The following is a 19,990-nucleotide window of genomic DNA, read 5'->3' as shown; positions in this document are numbered from 1 at the left end:
ATTAAATATTAAACCAGCTCAGAAATCTGCATTTTATATCAAAATCAGCAGTCAAAGCCAGTGAAATGCATTTAGAAGATCCTGCGCTGGCCAATTGTGCTGGTGTGACTCAGGAGGCTGCACCTCTGCTGAGCACACTGTTATCTGCTCCAGACAGCGGTGGGGGATGCTTGGAACACGTTCCCAGGATGGAGACTTGCGTGTTCCAATCTTGTTTAAATCATCCAGACATACCTCTGAGAGCCTAAAAACGGGTTTTTGCAAATGGCATGTGGTTTTTGTATTTTAATATGATTAATATTGTAAGACACACAAAGATATATGAAAGCAAGGATTTAAGAGAAATAAGCTGAGGAAGTAAAGCTTGTAAAATGCAACCAGCACCATCTGAAAATACCAGGCAGCAAAAGTTGCAGTTTAAAGGCAGTTACAGCAGAATTCTCAGCACACGGTGGAAGGGGAGGGCAATGGCATTTTTACTGGGGCTGAAAAACAGAAGTGTTTGCTGATCTGTGCCAGCAGCTGAACTTTCAGGCCTATTTGTAAATAAAATCAAAATTGCAACTTCAGGTCCATGGATTCCCCTTGCCGTGGGCCTAAGGCGGAGGAATAGGCAGGAGCTGGGCGCTTCCCACAGCCGGGATTTGGAGAATTTCAGAGTTAAATAAAGCAGATTTGTAACTGGCAGGATCCTCTCAGCACCGACGTGGTTCTTGCTCTGAGGCAGCCGATGGAGCAGAGCTGCTCAGCGGCACTTGACAACAGCAGTGCTCCCACAATTGTAACCCTCAAATCCAATCAATCCTTGCTCTTTGCATTTCAAGCAGCTCCTGGCTGCCACTGCCTGAAGATAACTATTTTACCACCTCTGTCATGCCTAATTAACAAGTCAGATGTACAATTTAGAAATTTTGCAATTAACCTGCTAAAATATTGCTGGAGGATGCTAATTGTTATGCCAGTTGCCATAAAAGCTCATTTGCATAACTTATGTGTGAAAAACAATTATGAGCGGCGTTCACAGACGCGGTCCACAAACTGCTCCTAGCTACGGATGAGAGGGCCACAAAAACACTTAATTCATTGCCCACAAAATTATGTTCCCCCTTTTCTTAAACAGCATCTGTTTTGTGAAGCCATATTCATAGAAAATCCCCAAATCAACAATTAGGAGCATATGTAAATGCGCGATTACAGTTCTTTTTCTTCCATTGACAAGTTGCCGCAGCCGCGCGGGCGCGGGGCGCTGCGGGCTGCCCGCGCCGGGCCTGCCCGGAGCCGCCGGCCCGGGGCGCCCGCTCCGCCGCCACCGCCGCCCGCAGCCGCCACCGGGGGCCACTTCAGCAACAAAGAACCTAAAGTCAATTGTTTCTCCAGTGAATGGGCGTCTGTTCTCAGCGTATATTTACCCAGGCGTTCAGGGCAGATTTTTACCATTAAATTGGAGGCTGTAGAACATGGTTGTTGTACAAATATTTACATTAGCGCTGACCACGGCCTTATTGCGGCGCTCGGAGAGAACAATATCGCCGGCTCCGTCACCCCGGCGTGGAGGCCCGAGCGTCGCTCCCGGCCGCGAAGCCGCTCGCCCTGCCCGGGAGCAGTCAGCTAATTCCATCGCACGGGAGCCGGTGCCCGGCATTTCCATCAGCCCCCGCCGAGACACAGTTTTAGGGCTGGAAAACAAACGCCCGTTTTTTGTTTCATAGAAAACAGGACACGCACTCTGTGTTGTTTGGGGTCTCCTTTCAAACAGGCCGTTCGCTCAGCAAGTGTCCCCAGCCCATGAAATAGGACTGAACTACATAAGAACTTGAGTCTGGAGCCCCACAAAACACAGCCACGTGGCTTGGCACCGGTGACATCACGCCACTACACAGCAAGATGATGTCACTTGCACCTCTCCAAAATATTAGAGATTTAAAAGTTACATAACAATCTCGGTGATTAAACAGCAGCTGTTATGATAATCAGTCAGTAAAAGGAAATGGATTTGTTTAATGTTAGCAACTACAATATTATTAGATGCTGGGTATATTGAAAGGAAGAAATATTTCCTTTATTGAACACAAAACACCATAAATTTAGGTAAACCGAAATTAGTTCATGTAATACACTGACATCCAAGAATTTATGTATAAAGAGTCTATCATTTAATTTTCAGACATTCAATTTCTATACTTGGTCACAGTCAAAAGGTCAAGAACCAACAAGTCAATAAGTTCCCAAGCTCCATATTGATATCACGTCACTGCCCTAACAAGTGGAGGGGAAGCAAGAAATAATTCACAAAAAAAATCCTCAGCAGCCTTTGGAGGGCAAATCTCCCCCGGCGTCCCACGGCAGCGCTGGGCACCCCGAGAGCCCCACCAGTGCCAAAACCTCCCCAGCCCTGTGGCACTGGGGGCTGCGGTGCCCACACCCCAGCGCCCACTCTGCTGCCCTCGGGCTTCCTCTCCCCTCTCCACCCAGTGCAACACAAGAAAGAAATACGAGGTAGAAAAACTGATAGTTCCCACTCTATTTGAATAACAAGCGAAATCCTAAAAATCCCTCCACTGCATGTTATTACCAAGTGCATCTCCAGGTTTTATAGTGACAGGACTGTGCTATAATTTCTGAGAAAACCTCGGCATAAAGCTCCATAAAGCCAACCACTCCTGTAATGTATCACCTTATCTAGTGCACAATCATTTCCACAACTTTTCATGTTAGTATAATTTGTACAAAAATGGTAATAAATACATCCTTGAAGTCAAATAAGAATCATTGCACAATCTACTGTAACTTGTTCTTACTAGTGACAGTCAATCATGCTACCAGGATCTCACATGAAAGAAAATAAGCAAACATTTGGGTGTTCTGTAATTACAAACCTCGCTAAAAGCATGCTTCCTTCTTTAATCAACAAATATAAGAAAGTGTGCCTGGCACAGCCTTTTGAGTGTGCCAGCCTGCCTTGAACAGCTACTGCACGAGGAGAGCACCGATCCCCAGCGACGGGAGCCAACCTCCTTCTGTACTGAGCAAGCCAACCAGCAAGGCACGAAACCCTGATATCCTTCAAGCAGAGGTCTAACCATGGAGTAAAAAACCACTCCTGGTTAAACCCAAGAAAAGAAGAAGTCTAAGGAAAGCTTAATTTCTTCATCTCCAGGAGGTACAACTCATCTCTGGCCAAAGTGGAATGAAGCGGATAGTGTAAATTTACCTCTGACATAACGATTTTAATTAAACCCAACGCTTGATAAAAATATTCCTTTTTAACAGACAGCACCAAGTCAACACAACCTTCACAAAAAATCAGATGGATAACATTCCCATTTTAGAGATAAGAGAAGCAAGCTCTTGCATTCAGTTCCACGAGGCAGCGCCAAGCTCGGGGTCTGCCCTACCGAGGTCACCACATCCCTCCTCACTCAGCAGGGGGAAGGTTTCTTCCCCAGCCAACAGCAGCACCAAGACTCAAACCAGCAGTGCCAGGATTTCTTCTCCTGAATCAACGCCATCAGGGGTCTACTGGTAAAGTTAAGGTCGGCTTCAGAACATTTTCATTACTTAGTTCTTTTGTTCAACAATCTGAAACCCAAAATAAGCAGCTGGAGCCCAGCAACGCTTCCTTTTGCTGCCTGTGAGAACTGACTTTGCAGCGTCGGGTGATGTTTTGTTCCTTCCAGTATCAAAAAGGTTCACTATGACAACTAAAGTTTTGGATTATACATTCCTGATGGGATTCTTTGGGCCGGGCTCTGGGGAGCTGTGGGCGACCAGGGACGTGGGGCTTCCCACGAGAACGGCAGCGGGGCCTTTGTTGCGGGCGGGCGCCGAGGCGGGCACGGCGGGCAGGGACCCGCAGCGCACGTGCCACTTGTCCTGCACCGACGCGAACACCCCCGTGGCTCCGGGGAAACCGCCGTGCTTTGTGTCTCATGTGGTTCATGTTAAAAATTTCCCAACAGTGATAGACTTCAGCTGCCAGGATCAGGGAGAGCATGTGCATCCAGCATGAACAGCCCCCGCACGCAGCTCTGGGCCATTTTTTTATCCTTTTTCCTTTCTTTTAAATAACTATTGGGGCTCATAACAAGCACTGTCACTCCAGCACTGCTCCCCTGATTGACTTTGCGACAATGATCTGTGGAGGAGATGGGCACTCAAACAGCCACTCTGCTGCACTCAGGCAAAGAGGACTAGAGAGGCTCGGGCTGGGTTTGCTTTGGGTTTATTTTTTGTTAAATTTTTGTTCCGTTTCCAGAATTACTTCTCTGATTTTTTAAAAAACAGTATTGCAAAACCAGAACTAATCACAAAACTGTAGTAAAGCAACTCTGAGGCTGAATGAAAACCACACATACACACACACACACAGAGCAAAACTCCAATCCTCAAAAAACAAAGGAAAAATTGAAGTAGATCAGAACATCTCATCTTTGAGCCATCCTGGAGCATCCTGCTAGAGCAGAGGTCTCAGCACAGTGATCTTATGTATCATATATGCTCTAATAAATAGGTTCAATGAGTTGAGTTAAGGGCAGAGTTTAACTATTAACTCTAAATTCCCTCACTCTTATGGCTGTAAGTCAATCCCTTAATGTTACTTTAACACAATTTCTGACAGTTGAATAAAATCTATGGTCAATATTACAACCCCTTCTTTCCTAAAGGAAGGAAAATACATGTGTGATTTGCATCAGAAATGGTGGGAAAGCTGTGGGAGAGTGGGGGTGACAAATGTCCACAGCCCTATTGGCCAGGAATCCCAGCCTTCCATTTGCCTTCAGCCAGCTGGGCCCTCACAGCAATCCCCAAAACAGCAGAACTGGCAAAACCACCTCCACACAGGTACAGCTCTCAGCACAGCAGCTGCGAGCAGGCAGAGACATTAGAATACAAAGCTGTAAGATATATCTAAAATAATCCCACAAAAATCAGATGACACAAAGAATTCTAATACTTTCCTTTTGTTAAGATACAGTAACTGAGAATACAATGAAATTCTTCATGTTCAGTATCTCCCATTAGATCAATTAATATTCAAAGAAAGGCTTTAACATGAAGTTTAAATAATCATAGAAGGAGAAAAAGAACCACCAATGTTCTAGAAGCTTCTCTAGACCTTTCAATCAATTTTATTTATATGCAAAACCAAGAGAAACTCAGAAAAAACAAAGCTCCTCCTGATGCTAAAGCTCTCAATTTACTGACAGGCAAATGGCTTCATGCTGCCACTTAATCTCATTTCTTGCATAATGCCCTCTAATTAGCATATCAAAGTGAATTAATACTTCTAGGGCATTAGCAATGGGAAAATCTGCTCCAGGCTTCACAATAGCAGTTAAGCAAGAGCCAAGAAATCCTCAAAAACACCACAAACCACTTTGCATTGCAAAACTGTTCAATTTATTTATCCTCTCTCTCTAAACACTTTTACCGCACACTGTTTTACTACTGTTCACCAAACAAAATGATAATTGCCAAAGTTACCAGCATCTGTAATGCCTGTTTAGAATCTTAATTTAGATTGTGTACTTGAAGCTCTCTAGATGCTTCCATTGACCCCGTCATACACCACAGGACATACTGGAAAACTGTTGTTCTTTTAAAAAATGCCGTCAGGATAATACTATTAAATAACCTTTTCCACTTACAATAAATGATTAAAAATTAAATAATCTATGACAAAGCCACCTGCTGGACAATGAGGAATGAGAGATTGGCTTTAAATGTTGATGCATGACTGAAGTATAGCAAAAGGGTTTGACCTGTAAACACATGGTACAAACGCACCTCCCTGCCAGGTGATGGATTTGTATTACATGGGATATTCAGTGATTCACATTGCTGCAGTCCCTGTGACTGTGCAACACGCATTGAACTGATCATTAACAAAAGAACCGAAACACCTAAAAGAGCAGAATATTAAAGTAAGCGCATAATGATTTTTACTATATGCTTTTATGCAAAACATGCTATTTTTATTCAATTCCTGACGCAACAAACACACTCGAGCTGTTACAATCAGAGATCAGAGCTTTTCTCCTTTAAAAAATGTTTTCAGAATCTACATTCAATCACAGGTCACTTTGCAAAATATAAATTGTAATTTATAAACAAGGTCTAAAACCCCTGAAACTTCATCACCTTAGGGCTCCGCAGCAGTCTTTAAAAACATAAATAGAACACTGAGGGGAAAAAAAAAAACAAACACCCAAACCCTACCTCCCAACACCAGACTCCCACCCGAAGCCCAGGAAGGGCCTGGAGCACCAAAGGAAGGCCAATAACAAAGAGTAGAAGAAAATGCCGGGGGGCAGTGGGGTTTTCTGCGTTTCTGTTTGCAACATGAAGGGGAAAAGAAAGTGCAGTAATAACAAAATAAATTATGCTGGATATTTATCTGGCGCTTCGAGCCTTCCTAAAGAATGCGCATTACTGAAAAACACGGTGTTGAAGAAGCAGGCTGCATTACCTTTCCTATTTAATTCCCTGCTTCCTCCCTCAGTCCCGGCAGCACGATGGAGGAGCTCTAATGTCCAGCTGAGCTGCACAATTCATCTGTTTGGCTGATGAACTACTCCAACTCTATAAAAGCATGAACTGTAAGGGCTGACAGAAACTTTAATAATTTATATTAAATATTGATGTGAATTATTTACTCCATTCACACTTAAAGCCAGGAATTGCCTACCAGAGAAAAGCAAACGTGACAAAAGGTCAACACGCTGGTGAGAAAAGGCAGGCGGTGTCAGGCATGTGTTATCTGAACCATGCTGATCACCTTGATAAGCGAAGAGCATTAAACATGACTGCTGAGCAAACAAACAAAGCATTCCTCTCCGGGTGTCAATCGCGGCAGCCCCGGCTGCCGGCGGGCCCGGGCGCCGCTCCGCTCGGGGCTCCGCTGCTTTGGGCTCGCTCGCACGGAGCCGCCGCCGCTCCCGCCGGGAAACATCCAGCCACCGAGCCATCCACCGAGCATGCCACCGGGCCAGCCGCCGGGCCAGCCACCGGGCCAGCCACCGAGCCATCCGCCGAGCCAGTAACCGAGCCAGCCACCGGGCCATCCACCGAGCCAGCCACCGGGCCAGTAACCGAGCCAGACACCGAGCCAGACACCGAGCCAGACACCGAGCCAGTAACCGAGCCAGCCACCGGGCCAGTAACCGAGCCAGTAACCGAGCCAGCCACCGGGCCAGTAACCGAGCCAGCCACCGAGCCATCCACCGAGCCAGACACCGAGCCAGTAACTGAGCCAGCCACCGGGCCATCCACCGGGCCAGCCACCGGGCCAGTAACTGAGCCAGCCACCGAGCCATCCGCCGAGCCAGCCACCGGGCCAGCCACCGGGCCATTCACCGAGCCAGACACCGAGCCAGTAATCGAGCCAGACACCGGGCCAGCCACCGGGCCAGACACCGGGCCAGACACCGGGCCAACCACCGAGCCATCCACCGAGCCATCCGCCGAGCCTCCACTCCCGGCCGGGAAGCATCCACCGAGCCATCGCGGGCACCGTGTGCGAGCGGCTGAAAACGGCCCCAAGGCAGGGCACGTCCAAACCGGACCGCCACGGGCCGCGCTCCCTAATTATCGACACAGCCTTCCTTCGCATTTAAATACTGCCTTGCGTTTGTAACAATTTAGAGTGTCTAATTCTGCTTATATTTGTCTACGGTAGACTGCAAATATCATTATATTAATGCTTCACACAAATCAATGTTTAAATTGAAAAAAGACAGCATAATATCCATATCATACAACTTTGCCATTGAAAGCTGCAGGAACAGAGCTTGATAAATGTGATAAATCCTGGAAAAAAAAAAAAAAGAAAAAAAAAAAAAAAGACTGTTTTGCATTCCCTACATGCCACGATAATAATTTATCTCTGAATGCAAAAATTCCTTAACTTACAACAAGCATCCTAAAATACACCACATGGTAACTGCTATAATTTGGTATTTTCAGATAAGCAAGCAAATGTGTAGAATTCAAAAATAAATGGAAGGACGTGAAAGACAGCTATAAAATAAAATAAATAAAATAAATCCCTGCTCCTGGCTAAATTAGTATTGACAAGTAGGGCCAAATTTATCCTCCACAGAGGGGGGAAAAATTCTCTGGAGCCACTAATCCCAGTACTCAAGGTGAAGATGGATATTTAAATGCAACAAGGAGCACCAGCAATGGGAAGCGCTGAGGGTAAAAGGGGCAGTCTCAGGTTCTGTGAGACAAAATACCACAAATTTCCCTGATGCCCATAATCACCAAATCGCCATTTTCTCAGCTAGAGAAGTGCCCTGGTAGAAATCCACCAAAGAACCAGGCTGCTGATAATGGGTGTGTTGGAAACAGATGACCAAATGACAACCAAGACACTTTATTCAATTTATTTTTTCCTAGTAGGACATTTATGAAGAAAAGCAATGTCATTGCCATAAGGACAGTGCAAACGACCAAACGTTCTGCTGCACGGCATCATTTGTAATACATCTGCTGGCAATTAAAAAAATACATTCAAAGGTACAACCACTGGGTCTGTGACAAACCTTGGTACTGAAGCATGAGATGGAAGCAAAAGCTAAACAATTTAAGCTGAGCTGGATGCACATAAACACCCAGCACTGACTTCTTCAGGTAGTCAGGGAAGAACAAAATACGTATTTAGCAGCTTGAAAAAAAACAAACAGGACTGCACATAAATATTTTAAAGATCTAAAGTAAGTAACAATAACATCACAGCTGATATTTAGAAAATAGCAAGAATACACACACACTCCCACACACAGGCACATGCATGTATGCCATCAGTGCCATTTCATTGTTCCATCTGAATCCCGTGCTCCGGCAGGACCGAGGGTCACAGCGTTTTACTGAGAGCTGCTGGCACTAAACCTTCGCTGAAAAGTTGCGATTTGTGCAGAGCAAGGGCAGAGCTTTCAGAGCCCCGCGGTGCCGCCAGGGGTTAACATTCTCCAAGTGTGCCAGCGGCAGGCTGCTCCGAGGATCCCCCGGCCGCGGCTGCAGCTCTGCAGCGGAGTGACCAGGGGCGCTCCTGGGCAGCCGGGCCGGGGCATCAGTGAGGAGCAGGGCCCGGTGCAGCCCTTCAAGCACAGCGACAGCGCACGGTATTTACACTTGCGGCAATAAAAACAAAGGTAACTTACACGGGAACAGCGAGAATTAACCCCGTGGCTAACATGCGGCTTGTCCGGTTTTCAGAGCTTTTTTATTCATTCTTTAACACCAAAATCTATGCAAGGGGAGAACGTTCTTAATGAACATTTTCATCCTCTCTCTTTAGACATAAAAAATAGTTGCAGCAGCCCGAGCAGCCGAGCAGGCCTTTCGCTTCCCCTGCGGACACCTCCTGCAGTCGAGAAGTTCATTAAGTTTTATGATCTTCCCAAGTCAGTCCTGCTTATAAGCCTCACAAAGGCCACAAATCTGGCAAACCATCATGTATGCCATTAGGCTTTACTAGGAAATGAATGCTATTTAGGGGTGGTGGTGACAGTAAATTCGGGCTTGGTTGGCAGCTATCATTGTTGCTGCTGGACTTGGGGAAATAAATAAATAAATAAATAAATAAATAAATAAATGACTGTAGATGTGTGCACCGTTATGCGCACGAATTCAGACATTTTTATAAACGTGTGATCCTGTCTCTACAAAGGACTTTTAAAGACAAAAACCCAAATTATCTATCAGCGCAGTCCAGGATCTAATAATATGTTGCTCCATTGGGAAATAATTGCAATTCCCTAAGACATTTTAGGACTACAAGAATTAATATATTTGCACTTCTTTCTCCATAAGAATAACCAGGACCCCAGATTGAGCAACATCCTGGAGGAAGCTTAGTAAAATCACCAGTCTGAAGGTGTTCCAGTCAGTAAAAAAGAGCTATTAAAAAAAACAAACAAAGGTGCAAGTCAGTTTTTGATTCCTTCAGGCAGGAGGTGAGGAAACGGAGTGTGACACAGGTATGCAACAGATGTGAGCGTGTGTCCAGTGACACCTCAGAGAGGGGCAAAGCACAACCAACGGCAGCCAGCGGCTCCCCACTCGCTTATCTTCCTGTTTATTGGAGGGGCTTCGCCAGAACTCTGCTATAATTTTTCTTTGAACTAATTAAAGCTAGAGGTGGCAGTTTCTTTATGAACACCGTGCTACCTTGTGGTTGCCTCTCAGAATACACACAGCTATTAATAGCTGTAAAGCACTTAAATGTATTATGCAGCACTTTTGAAAATGTTAAAATGTTAAAAAAGAAATGTCAGGCTAAATTCAGTAACTCAGTGATTTGCTTTGTACATGGTAAATACCTCACAGGGAGAAAAAATAAAAATCTTCAGCTCCTGACCCTGTGTGAGGCTTTCAGAAATGAGATGCATCCATTAACCCTTGCTGGGAAGTGACAGAGTGGCTCCATGCAAACTGAGGATTCCTCCTCGTGCTCTCTCCCATCCAGTCTCACAAAGTCCTCGCTGACTGTACTGAAAACTACTAAAATGTAAATAAGCACATAATTCAACATAAAAATTACTTAAATATCACATGACTTGTTTCCGAGCAGACACGACTTCCTCACCTCTGGAGGAAGATAGTGATGAAGCCATCACAGCAATTCCCACACCCAGGTAAACTTTGGTTCTGATCGGGGAGAATTCAACGCCAGCACACGACCCCATCGGAGGCAGGTTTAAGCACCTGGCAGTTGTGGACCACAAGACAATGCAGAGCCCTAGGCAGAGAGGGGGACACCTCTGTTTTAACTGCATCTCAGACCCTTCCTCGAGCTTCCAGTTTGGAATTATTTGAGTTTGAGCTGCTCCCTCCGAGAACAGCCTCCAGAAAACAGGCTACAATTTATTTTCACGTTTTCTTTGCTTTAGCGCACTAAGTAAAGCCTGCATAGACATTTCAGCTCAACTGGGAGACCCCGAGTGAAGGTCCCCTTCCGGGAAGAGTTTTTGGTGGAGGTGTGGATCCATCTCCATCAATCACTCAGAGCATTAATCGCGTCCCTCCCGTGCTGCGGGGCTGGCAGGAGCTCGCCTTTGGGCAGGCAGACGCCTTCACTCTTTGTTGGCTCTCAGCGATCTCACAAAAGAGAGACAACTTGAAAACTTGCTCGACTTCTTGCAGCACAAATGCAGGATCCCAGCTTACAAGTTATCACTGAAACACCCCGAAAGGTTTCGGACCACAGAGCCTCTTGTCAGGCTCCCCCTCGCCTGCGAGACGGCGGCGGCCTCACAAACACCCTGTGCCAGTAATCCCACCGCTGAAAGGACTTCGCAGCTCACCTCTGACATGTGCCTGACTACACTTGCCTTTCAAAACACTGAGGCTAAGCCCTCCGCAAACAAAGTGACCGCGGCACCTACGCCTGCCTCCTTAATTGAAATGTGCCTCCTGCAAATGTCTGAACACCGAGGGCAGCTTGCTCTCCGGCTCCGGAGCAGGACGGGCAGAGAAGTTTAGGGAAAGGCAAGGAACAAACACAAGCCCGAGGAAAGGGGTTACGAGCCGGCCGAGGTGGAACGTAGGTAGGTGGGAAGGGAGAGGGATCATTCCCCTTATCCCGGGTAATATAATGCAACATAAAGCAGAATCAATCTTAATATTCACAACACAGTCAATACCCTAGTGCTTAGCTGTCAGCAGGAACTGAAGTGGATCCCCGGTAGCAAAGAAACCCTTGGACATAAAGCACCATAATTCACAGAGAACCGCTCACTCCGGGCTCCACGGCTCAGATTTGCAATGATTTCACGTTGGGTTGTTTTCTCCAGGTTTATTTTCAGTGTGGAATTAAGCAGAACGTTACTGAGTATCACACAGAGCTAAAAAGCCAGGCAATGGCTTAAGCTATCTGTGAATAATTGGCTATTCATTTTTAAATCCAGTCATATTAAATGTTTTTGTTATTGTTAAATGTTTTTACTATTGTTAATTGTTCTTATTCTCACTAAATATTATTTTCACTAAATGTCCTTGTTGTCGTAATACAATGCAGAATACTTCGCAAATTATCTTCTTTAAACAAACAAACAAAAAATTCTATAAATTCAGTGATGTGAAAAAATTGCAAAAAAAATCTCCTAAGATGCCCACAAGAAAAGCACGGAGTTTATTCCTGTCGCGTAAATGTAGACGAATAAAAAACCGCACTTCTGAGATGATTTTTGATTATTTTGGCGTTTAAAAACCCAGCGCCCGGGAGGCGCCGGAGCAGCGCGGGCACAGGAGCGGGGTCGGGGCGCCCACGGCGGGGCCGCCTCGGGCTCGGCTGGGCGCCCCCGCCCCTCACGGAGCTCACGGTCCGCTCCCGGGGTTAAATCCCGCGGTCACACCGCCCCGGGTGCCTTTCACACACCGCCTGACGGTAACGCGGCAGCGCGGGCGCTCCGGGGGCCGTGAGGGGGCACCCCCCGCGCCATTTCACGGCGCTCCCGCCGCCTCTCGAGCCGCCGGGCGCCCCCGGCCCCGCGGGGCTCCCCCGGCCCGGCCCGGCCCCCGCCCCCGGCGGCGTGAGGGGCGCCGGGCCCGGCGCGGCGCCAGGCGGCAGCGCTAAGATGGCTGCGGCGGCGGCGGCGCGGGCGGCCCGTACCTGTTTTCTCCTTGATCTCGCAGAGGACGCTGAACAGGGCGGGTTTCATCCTGTGGCAGTTCAGGGCGTGTTTCCTGCAAGAGAGCACAGGACAAGCGGTTAGCGCCGGGCTCCGGCAACATGGCGCCGTCCCCAGCCCCGCGCCGGGGCCGCTCGCCCCCCGGCCGGGGGTCCCGGGGCCGCGGGCGGCGAGGGCCGGCCGGAACCTCCCTCATCCCGCTTCGCTTTCATGCGGAATTATCTTTGTGCAAACACCGCCCGAACGAGGGGGAAAAACCACCCCCCTCGTCCCCGTCCTGCGATATTAGAACTGATTTATTAAGGAGATTGGGGAGGGGGGGGGGGAGGTGTACGGAGTTAACATTGTTTTTGTATTTATTGTGATTTAATACGGCTAGGGTTTGGTTTGGGTTTTATTCACACACACACACCCTCTCCTGCAGCAATATCTGGTCAGATTTATAATTCATCTGCTGCCACTTTGAGACAAGAAAAGAAAGAAAGAGGCAAAGTTGTACTTTGAGGGACGGCCGGACAGACAGACGGATGGACGGCGGCGCAAAGGCCGGTATCCAGCGGACAGCGTCCAGCGGGAACGGGCAGGGACCAGCCACAGCCTCCCGCGCACCACAGTGACGGCAGAACCATCGCATACTTCTACATTTATCAGAGCTATATTTTTTTTTTTAAGGAAAGAAATTAAATAGCAACTTGGCTCTGCCTTGGCTGCTGGTAATTTCTCTTACGGCCCCAAGAAGTTGCTCTTAATTGTGAGACTCCGGGTCTCTGCAGAGGAGCAGGAAGGAGAGAAACAAAAACCACACACACACACCAAAAATAATTAAAAATATAATAATATTAATAATAATTTTTTAAAAAGACAAGGTTTAATTAGACGAAACCAACTTTGCTTGTGCCTCATCCAGGCTTTGGTCAGTGATGGTCATGATCTGATGGAGGATGTCGCCGATGTCCTGCTTCCTGCCGTCGCCGTCAGCCCCTTCGTGTCCGTGGGGAGGCGGCAGGGCCATGCCCCCCTGCACCGAGTGCCCGGCCAGGTTCACGCCGGCCAGAGTCTGCAGCATCCTGGACTGATCGTCCATGGCTCCGGGCCGGGCCGCGCTCCGGGCGGTCACGGCAGCGCCTGCCCCGCTCAGTCCCAGTGCCGCGCTCCTGACCGCGCTCTGCACACACACCACGAAAAAAGGGAAAGAAAAAAAAAAAAGCCAAACAAAACAATAACAAAAAAAATGTAGTATTTGTGTTTTGACCGGATCTCAGCTGTTTATTCCACTCTCTTCTCCTTCCCAGGGCAGTAAATCACTCTCTTCTTTAGTTACAATCTTCTTTCATCATCATCATATTGGTGCCTCGGATAAATGAGCTGAGCAGATTTCCGTGAGGTTTTCCTGGTACAATCTTCCTCCAAAGCTTCTTTTTTTCCTTTTTTATTTTTATTGTTGCTTTTTATGTCTTTCCCCACTTGTCCAAAAATCTTCTTTGCAAAAAGGCAAAATTAAAAAAAAAAATTAAATACAAAATCAAAAAAACTCGCTTTCAAATCCTTCAGAAGTTGGGAGGGTGCAAACAGCAAAAACCACAACAAACCAGCGAACACCCCCACCCCCAAATTGCAACATAAAAAAAGCCAAGAAAACACAATCATAGAGGGAAAAAAAAATTAATCGCCCTCCCCCCCAAATAACAAACGATCCCAAGTCTGTGCACGGGGGTGAGACAGCAGCAATCAAAAGTTTGAACTTGTGCAAAGAAAAGAGCGGAAATAACGGGGAAAGAACTGTAAAAAAATTAATTACACACTCTCTGCAAAGCAATGTGCAAAAATATCGGCCCGCCGGAATTTATGAGCCCCGCGCCCGGTGCCCGCGCGTGTTTTATGTTGTTTGATGGCCGCTCCGGTGAGGGATTGACAGGCTGCCAACGCCACTCACTCACCGCAGACGTGTCACCCTGTGAAGGAGCCGAGCGGCGCGCGAGAGGGAGCGGAGCGCCGGCCCCGCCCCGCCCGCCGGCCCCGCCCCGCCGCGGCCCGGCCCCGCCCCCCCGGGCCGCCCCGCCGCCCCGCCCCGCCCCGCCCCGCGCCGCGCGCGCGGCCCTCCCGCCGGGCCCAGCGGCGCCCGCGCTCCCGGGGCGGGCGGGAGGCGGCGGCCTCGAGCGGGAGCGACGGGCACGGCGGCCAATCGCTGTGCGGAGCTGGCGGCGGCGTTGACCAATCAGCGCGCGCAGGGTGGTGCCGTGCCCGCTCGCCCCGCCACGGCCCCCGCCCCCGGCTGAGGAACTTGTGATTGGGCCGTTCGAACGGCGGCGTGGACGGGGCGAGCGGCCCGGGCCCGCCCCCGTTACCGTGGTGACGGCGGGCCGGGCCCGGTGCCCCCGAACCCCCGGGGGAGGCCTGGCCCGGCCCGCGCCGGCAGCTGCGCCCGTGCGATGGAGCCCCGGTGCCCCCGAACCCCCGGGGGAGGCCTGGCCCGGCCCGGGCCGCCAGCTGCGCCCGTGCGATGGAGCCCCGGTGCCCCCGAACCCCCGGGGGAGGCCTGGCCCGGCCCGGGCCGCCAGCTGCGGCCGTGCGATGGAGCCCCGGTGCCTCCCGAGCTCCCGGGGGCCGGGGAAGGCCGGGCCCGGCCCCGGGCCGCCAGCTGCGGCCGTGCGGCGGAGCCCCGGTGCCTCCCGAACTCCCGGGGAAGGCCTGGCCCGGGCCGGGCCGGCAGCTGCGGCCGTGCGATGCAGCCCCGGCGCAGGATGAAGGGTCCCGGGCCGGTCTGCCGCGGCCCGTGCCTTGAGCGTGTCCCCGCGGAGGAGCTGCGGGACAGAACAGGAGCCTTTGGCACAGCCCACGGCTCAGGCCGTGCGTTACCGGGGTCACTGCAAATGATCTTTTTGTAAATGTGCACAGAACCGCGGAAATGGGAAGAGCAAAAAGCACCAAGGGTAACCACGAGTTCATTCATGAAGAGGTTACCCGTAGATCGCTGCCACCCCTCCTCAGACTGCCCGCACATGGGACACTGCCCCGTTCACTCCGAATTCCCTCCGCTCTGGTCCATTTTGCTCACCCTTTGGGTGGTGTCTGACACAGCTGCCCCAGGGAGGCCTCTCAGGGAAGCCTCCTGCAGGTGCAATGGACAGTCACTGCTCAGTGTGCTCTGGCTGGCATGGACGGTCTCCGTGGAGCCGTGCCCAGACTCAGCCTCACCCTCTCACCTTGCTGGTGGCCTGGCTAATGCCTCAGGCTGGGCACGGGCCAAGCAGAGCTCCCGGCTCCCCCGTCCCAGCTGGCATCGCCATCCCACACTGTCACTTGGGCCCTGGATGGCACTGGAACGCTTTAACCAGCAGTGTGTGCCTGGTGCACATGGAGATGGCTCCCGGTCAACAGATCTGTGGTCTCGCTGTGCCCCCATGCAATCAGTGAATTCACTCACACTCCAATTATTTTACATCCTAATTACTCCTCCATGGCCTGTCTTGAGCCAGTGAGATTTCAGGGTCATCCAGTTTTGCTAGGAACACTACTCCAAAGGCATTTTAAATTGGTGTTATTGTGAATATTTCACCGATGCACTTGCACTTGTGGCAATACTTCACCCTGAGGGTGAAGTGTCAGGGACGGGCAGCCCTGCTCGCCCGGGCAGCCGTGAGGAGGCACCCCGGAGCCCCGGGAGCCCAGGGCCTCGGGCAGCAGCGCCCGTCCATCGCCCTGTGTGTGCACCGAGCGCTCCCTGCGTGCTTCGCTTTCACCGCCACAGTGATTTATTGGAAATCACAACCGGAAATAGAACCGGGGCGATCCACGCGAGAAAAGCCTCCCGTGCTCACCGCTGAGCGCGGCGCGGCCGCGGGCGTCCCCGCTACCGAGCCGGGGCATCCCGGGCCGGGCGGCCGTGCCCCGCGGAGCCCGCGCCCCGCCGCCGTGCCCGCCGCGGCCCGGGCCGCCCCGCGCTGCCGCCGCCGCCGCCGCCGCCGCCCCGCCCGTTCCGCGCCGTCATTTCCGCGGCCGCGGCGCTTCCGGGTCGCGCGCGGCCCCGCGCCCGTTCCGCCGGACCCGGACCCGGAAGCGGCTGCGCGGCCCCGCGGCGGCGGCGGCGGCGGCGCCGGTAAGTGCGGGGCGGGGGGCGGCCGGGGCCGCGGCCGCGCTGCCGGTCCCGCGCAGGGCCGCCGCGGGATGCCGCGCCCGGCGGCGGCGGCTGCCAGCCTGCCGGGGGCACCGGCGGGGCCGCTCCCGCGGGGTCCGGGCGCGTCTCCCGGCGGCGGGGCGGGTCCGAAGAGCGTCCGGCAGCGCTGGGTGGCGGGGGACGGGCGGGCGCGGCTGGAGCGGCGGGGACCGGCGCGGTCCGGCGGGCGGCCCCGGGATGCGCCGGGCGGAGCGGGCGGCCGCGGGCTCTCCGGGCGGTGCCGGTCGCTCCATCCCGGTCCCGGCACACGCCCCGTGTCCCTGTCACACCTCCCCGTGCCCGTGTCCCGGCTGCTGCTGCGGCCGCGGGCAGGGCTCTGCCCGCTGGAGCGGCGGGCGCTTTGGGCAGCATCACACCCGAACGCCTCTCGGGACGGGGCTCTCGGTTCTGCTCCCGCTCGCCAGCGCCGGCGGGGCTGTGAACACCGCCCGGCAGCGGGAAAGGGGTCCGGGAGATGCGGCAATGAGTTGATTGCTGTGCTGGTGGAACTTTGGTAATTGACCAAACAGAGATGCCGGAGCCGAGCTTGGCTATCCTGAGCGCGATCTAGACGATTTTAGGCGTCGGGGGATTATCAGGTAGATGCAAGACTGGGAATTAGACTCTCTCAGTCACTTTTCCAAATTCAGAACAGCTCCATTCACGGACACGTTTTTGGGTTAGATTAAAAATAAATTGAGATCAGCATGTACGTATAGACTTGTACAGAAATAACTGAAGCAGGGAGAACCAGTTTAGTCAATTTCTGTATCAAGTCATGTTTCAGGGCTTTGTTGTAACACCCTTTCCTCATCTGTTGGTTAAATTTTCACCCAATTGCAACAAGTAACACATTTAAAACAACAAATAACAAATGTTAAAATAACAAGTAACCGCTGCATTCTTGTTGTGCATTTCCTTTGGATCAGCGAAGGCCCGGGCAGGTGAAGCAGCCTGGCACAGGAATCTGTGTTGCGTGTTCTGTAGCACAAAATTTTCCCGACTATTTGAAGTTTTGAGCCTGAAAAGCACACACCTGTATGGAAAGGTCAGTTATGGCAACAAATGGCCCGGCACGGGAGCAGCATACTGGTCCCATCCCCGTGCAGGAGCAGCCCATCTCCCTTATGGTCACTCTTTCTGGAGATCACACGGTCATTGAGGCTGGAAAAAACCTCTGAGATCATCGAGTCCAGCCTGTGACTCACCACCACCCTGTCAACCAGGCCAGAGGCTGAGTGCCCTCCAGTCATTCCTTGACCGCCTCAGGGCTGGTGATTCCACCACCTCCCAGGGCAGCCCCTTCCAACCCGGACAAGCCTTTGTGTGACAGAATTCCTTCTGATATCCAAAATTCCTTCTGACACCCGAGGGCAAATGACACTGCCTGAGAAATGGGGATGGAGCTCAGGTGTCTTCATTTCTTCCCGTTCAGGTGCTGGAAGGGGCAGGTTGGAGCTGTGGGGCAAAACCCCGGGGGTGTCGGTGCTGGTAGGGACCCTGCCCCACACCTGGGGCCCTGCCCCGCACCTGGGGCCCTGCCCCACACCTGGGTGCTGCCCCTCACCTGGGTCCCTGCCCCGCACCTGGGACCCTGCCCCGCACCTGGGTGCTGCCCCACACCTGGGTGCTGCCCCGCACCTGGGGCCCTGCCCCACACCTGGGTGCTGCCCCGCACCTGGGTCCCTGCCCCACACCTGGGTGCTGCCCCGCACCTGGGTCCCTGCCCCACACCTGGGTGCTGCCCCTCACCTGGGGCCCTGCCCCGCACCTGGGGCCCTGCCCCGCACCTGGGTCCCTGCCCCGCACCTGGGTGCTGCCCCACACCTGGGTGCTGCCCCGCACCTGGGTCCCTGCCCCGCACCTGGGGCCCTGCCCCGCACCTGGGTGCTGCCCCGCACCTGGGGCCCTGCCCCGCACCTGGGACCCTGCCCCGCACCTGGGGCGCTGCCCCACACCTGGGTGCTGCCCCGCACCTGGGACCCTGCCCCGCACCTGGGTGCTGCCCCGCACCTGGGACCCTGCCCCGCACCTGGGTCCCTGCCCCGCACCTGGGTGCTGCCCCGCACCTGGGACCCTGCCCCGCACCTGGGTGCTGCCCTGCACCTGGGACCCTGTCCCGCACCTGGGTGCTGCCCCACACCTGGGTGCTGCCCCGCACCTGGGGCCCTGCCCCGCACCTGGGTGCTGCCCGTCACCTGGGTGCTGCCCCGCACCTGGGGCCCTGTCCCGCACCTGGGTGCTGCCCCGCACCTGGGACCCTGCCCCGCACCTGGGACCCTGCCCCGCACCTGGGTGCTGCCCTGCACCTGGGACCCTGCCCCGCACCTGGGTGCTGCCCCGCACCTGGGGCCCTGCCCCACACCTGGGTGCTGTCCTGCACCTGGGTGCTGCCCCGCACCTGGGTGCTGCCCTGCACCCTGGTGCTGCCTCAGGGTTGTAGCAGCAGTTCTCCAGGATGTTTCTGTGAGTGCCTCCGACCCAGACTGCAGGCTGCAAAGTTTTGATGTTAACTCTGCGTGTGTGTGAGCTGAGGGGCTCCATCAAGCTGGCATGCCTTGTTGTTCTCTGTCTGTCAGCTCAGTTTCGCATCCCAGACAGCACAAGGGCAATCCCTACCTTGTTTGCTTATTACCTGAGAAGTGTTGTATCTAAATCCATTATTCTGAGAGCAAAACAAAGCTCCTTGAATGTGTTTTGTGTGCTCTCAAAAGAGACAGACCCAAAATTAAAAGCCAGAGGAACAGGGGATTCATCTTTTGCTGAAGAAATGTGAATCTGTCCAGTTCCATTTGACATGAAGTCCCAAGGGGGCTGAAGGTCTCAGGCATTTTTAAGTAGGTCTGATCATCATGAGTGTTTCTTAAGTCAGAAGCAGCTTGCATGCTGCTGTATTTGAAAAATAAGATTGTGATCATGTTTTCAGTACAATAAAAATATTTCCATGCGCTCGAAAGTGGAATGGCAACAACCTAAAGAAACTGACAAGGACCAGAGTGTTTGTTTTGACAGGTGCTGCTGCTCGAGGCACCCCTGCCTGGCGGTGTCAGCCCACCCTCGGCGGTGCTGCTGCCGAGCCCCCGAGCTGGCCGCAGAGCCCCGGGGCTGGGCGCAGAGCTCCCGGGCTGGCCGCAGAGCCCCCGGGCTGGCCACAGAGCCCCCGGGCTGGCCGCAGAGCCCCGGGCTGGCTGAAGAGCCCCCG

General features: G+C 52.5%; 2 protein-coding genes across 4 annotated transcripts in view; one reads left to right on the top strand and one right to left on the bottom strand.

The window, feature by feature from the left end:
* The window catches only part of PBX3 (PBX homeobox 3), a 101,427-nt gene extending 86,784 nt beyond the window's left edge, over positions 1 to 14,643 (bottom strand). Inside the window, 2 exon segments of the mRNA XM_038156070.1 lie at positions 12,617 to 12,690; positions 13,523 to 14,643. Of these exon segments, the coding sequence (XP_038011998.1) occupies positions 12,617 to 12,690; positions 13,523 to 13,719 (271 nt within the window). The 5' untranslated portion in view covers positions 13,720 to 14,643.
* A 1,995-nt stretch (positions 14,644 to 16,638) lies between these two features.
* The window catches only part of MAPKAP1 (MAPK associated protein 1), an 81,791-nt gene continuing 78,439 nt past the window's right edge, over positions 16,639 to 19,990 (top strand). For 2 of the 3 annotated variants that reach the window (XM_038156183.1, XM_038156178.1), the window contains exon 1: positions 16,680 to 16,731. The gene's annotated coding sequence lies outside the window, so the exon portion shown is untranslated. Of the gene's footprint in view, positions 16,732 to 19,990 lie in introns of all 3 variants that reach the window. The other variant, XM_038156181.1, reaches the window with a different exon arrangement.

This window comes from Motacilla alba, chromosome 17 (assembly GCF_015832195.1).
Source record: "Motacilla alba alba isolate MOTALB_02 chromosome 17, Motacilla_alba_V1.0_pri, whole genome shotgun sequence".
In the NCBI taxonomy this organism is placed as follows: domain Eukaryota; kingdom Metazoa; phylum Chordata; class Aves; order Passeriformes; family Motacillidae; genus Motacilla; species Motacilla alba.
The sequence above is the reverse complement of the archived record's forward strand: the minus strand, read 5'-3'. Positions and strand labels throughout refer to the sequence as shown.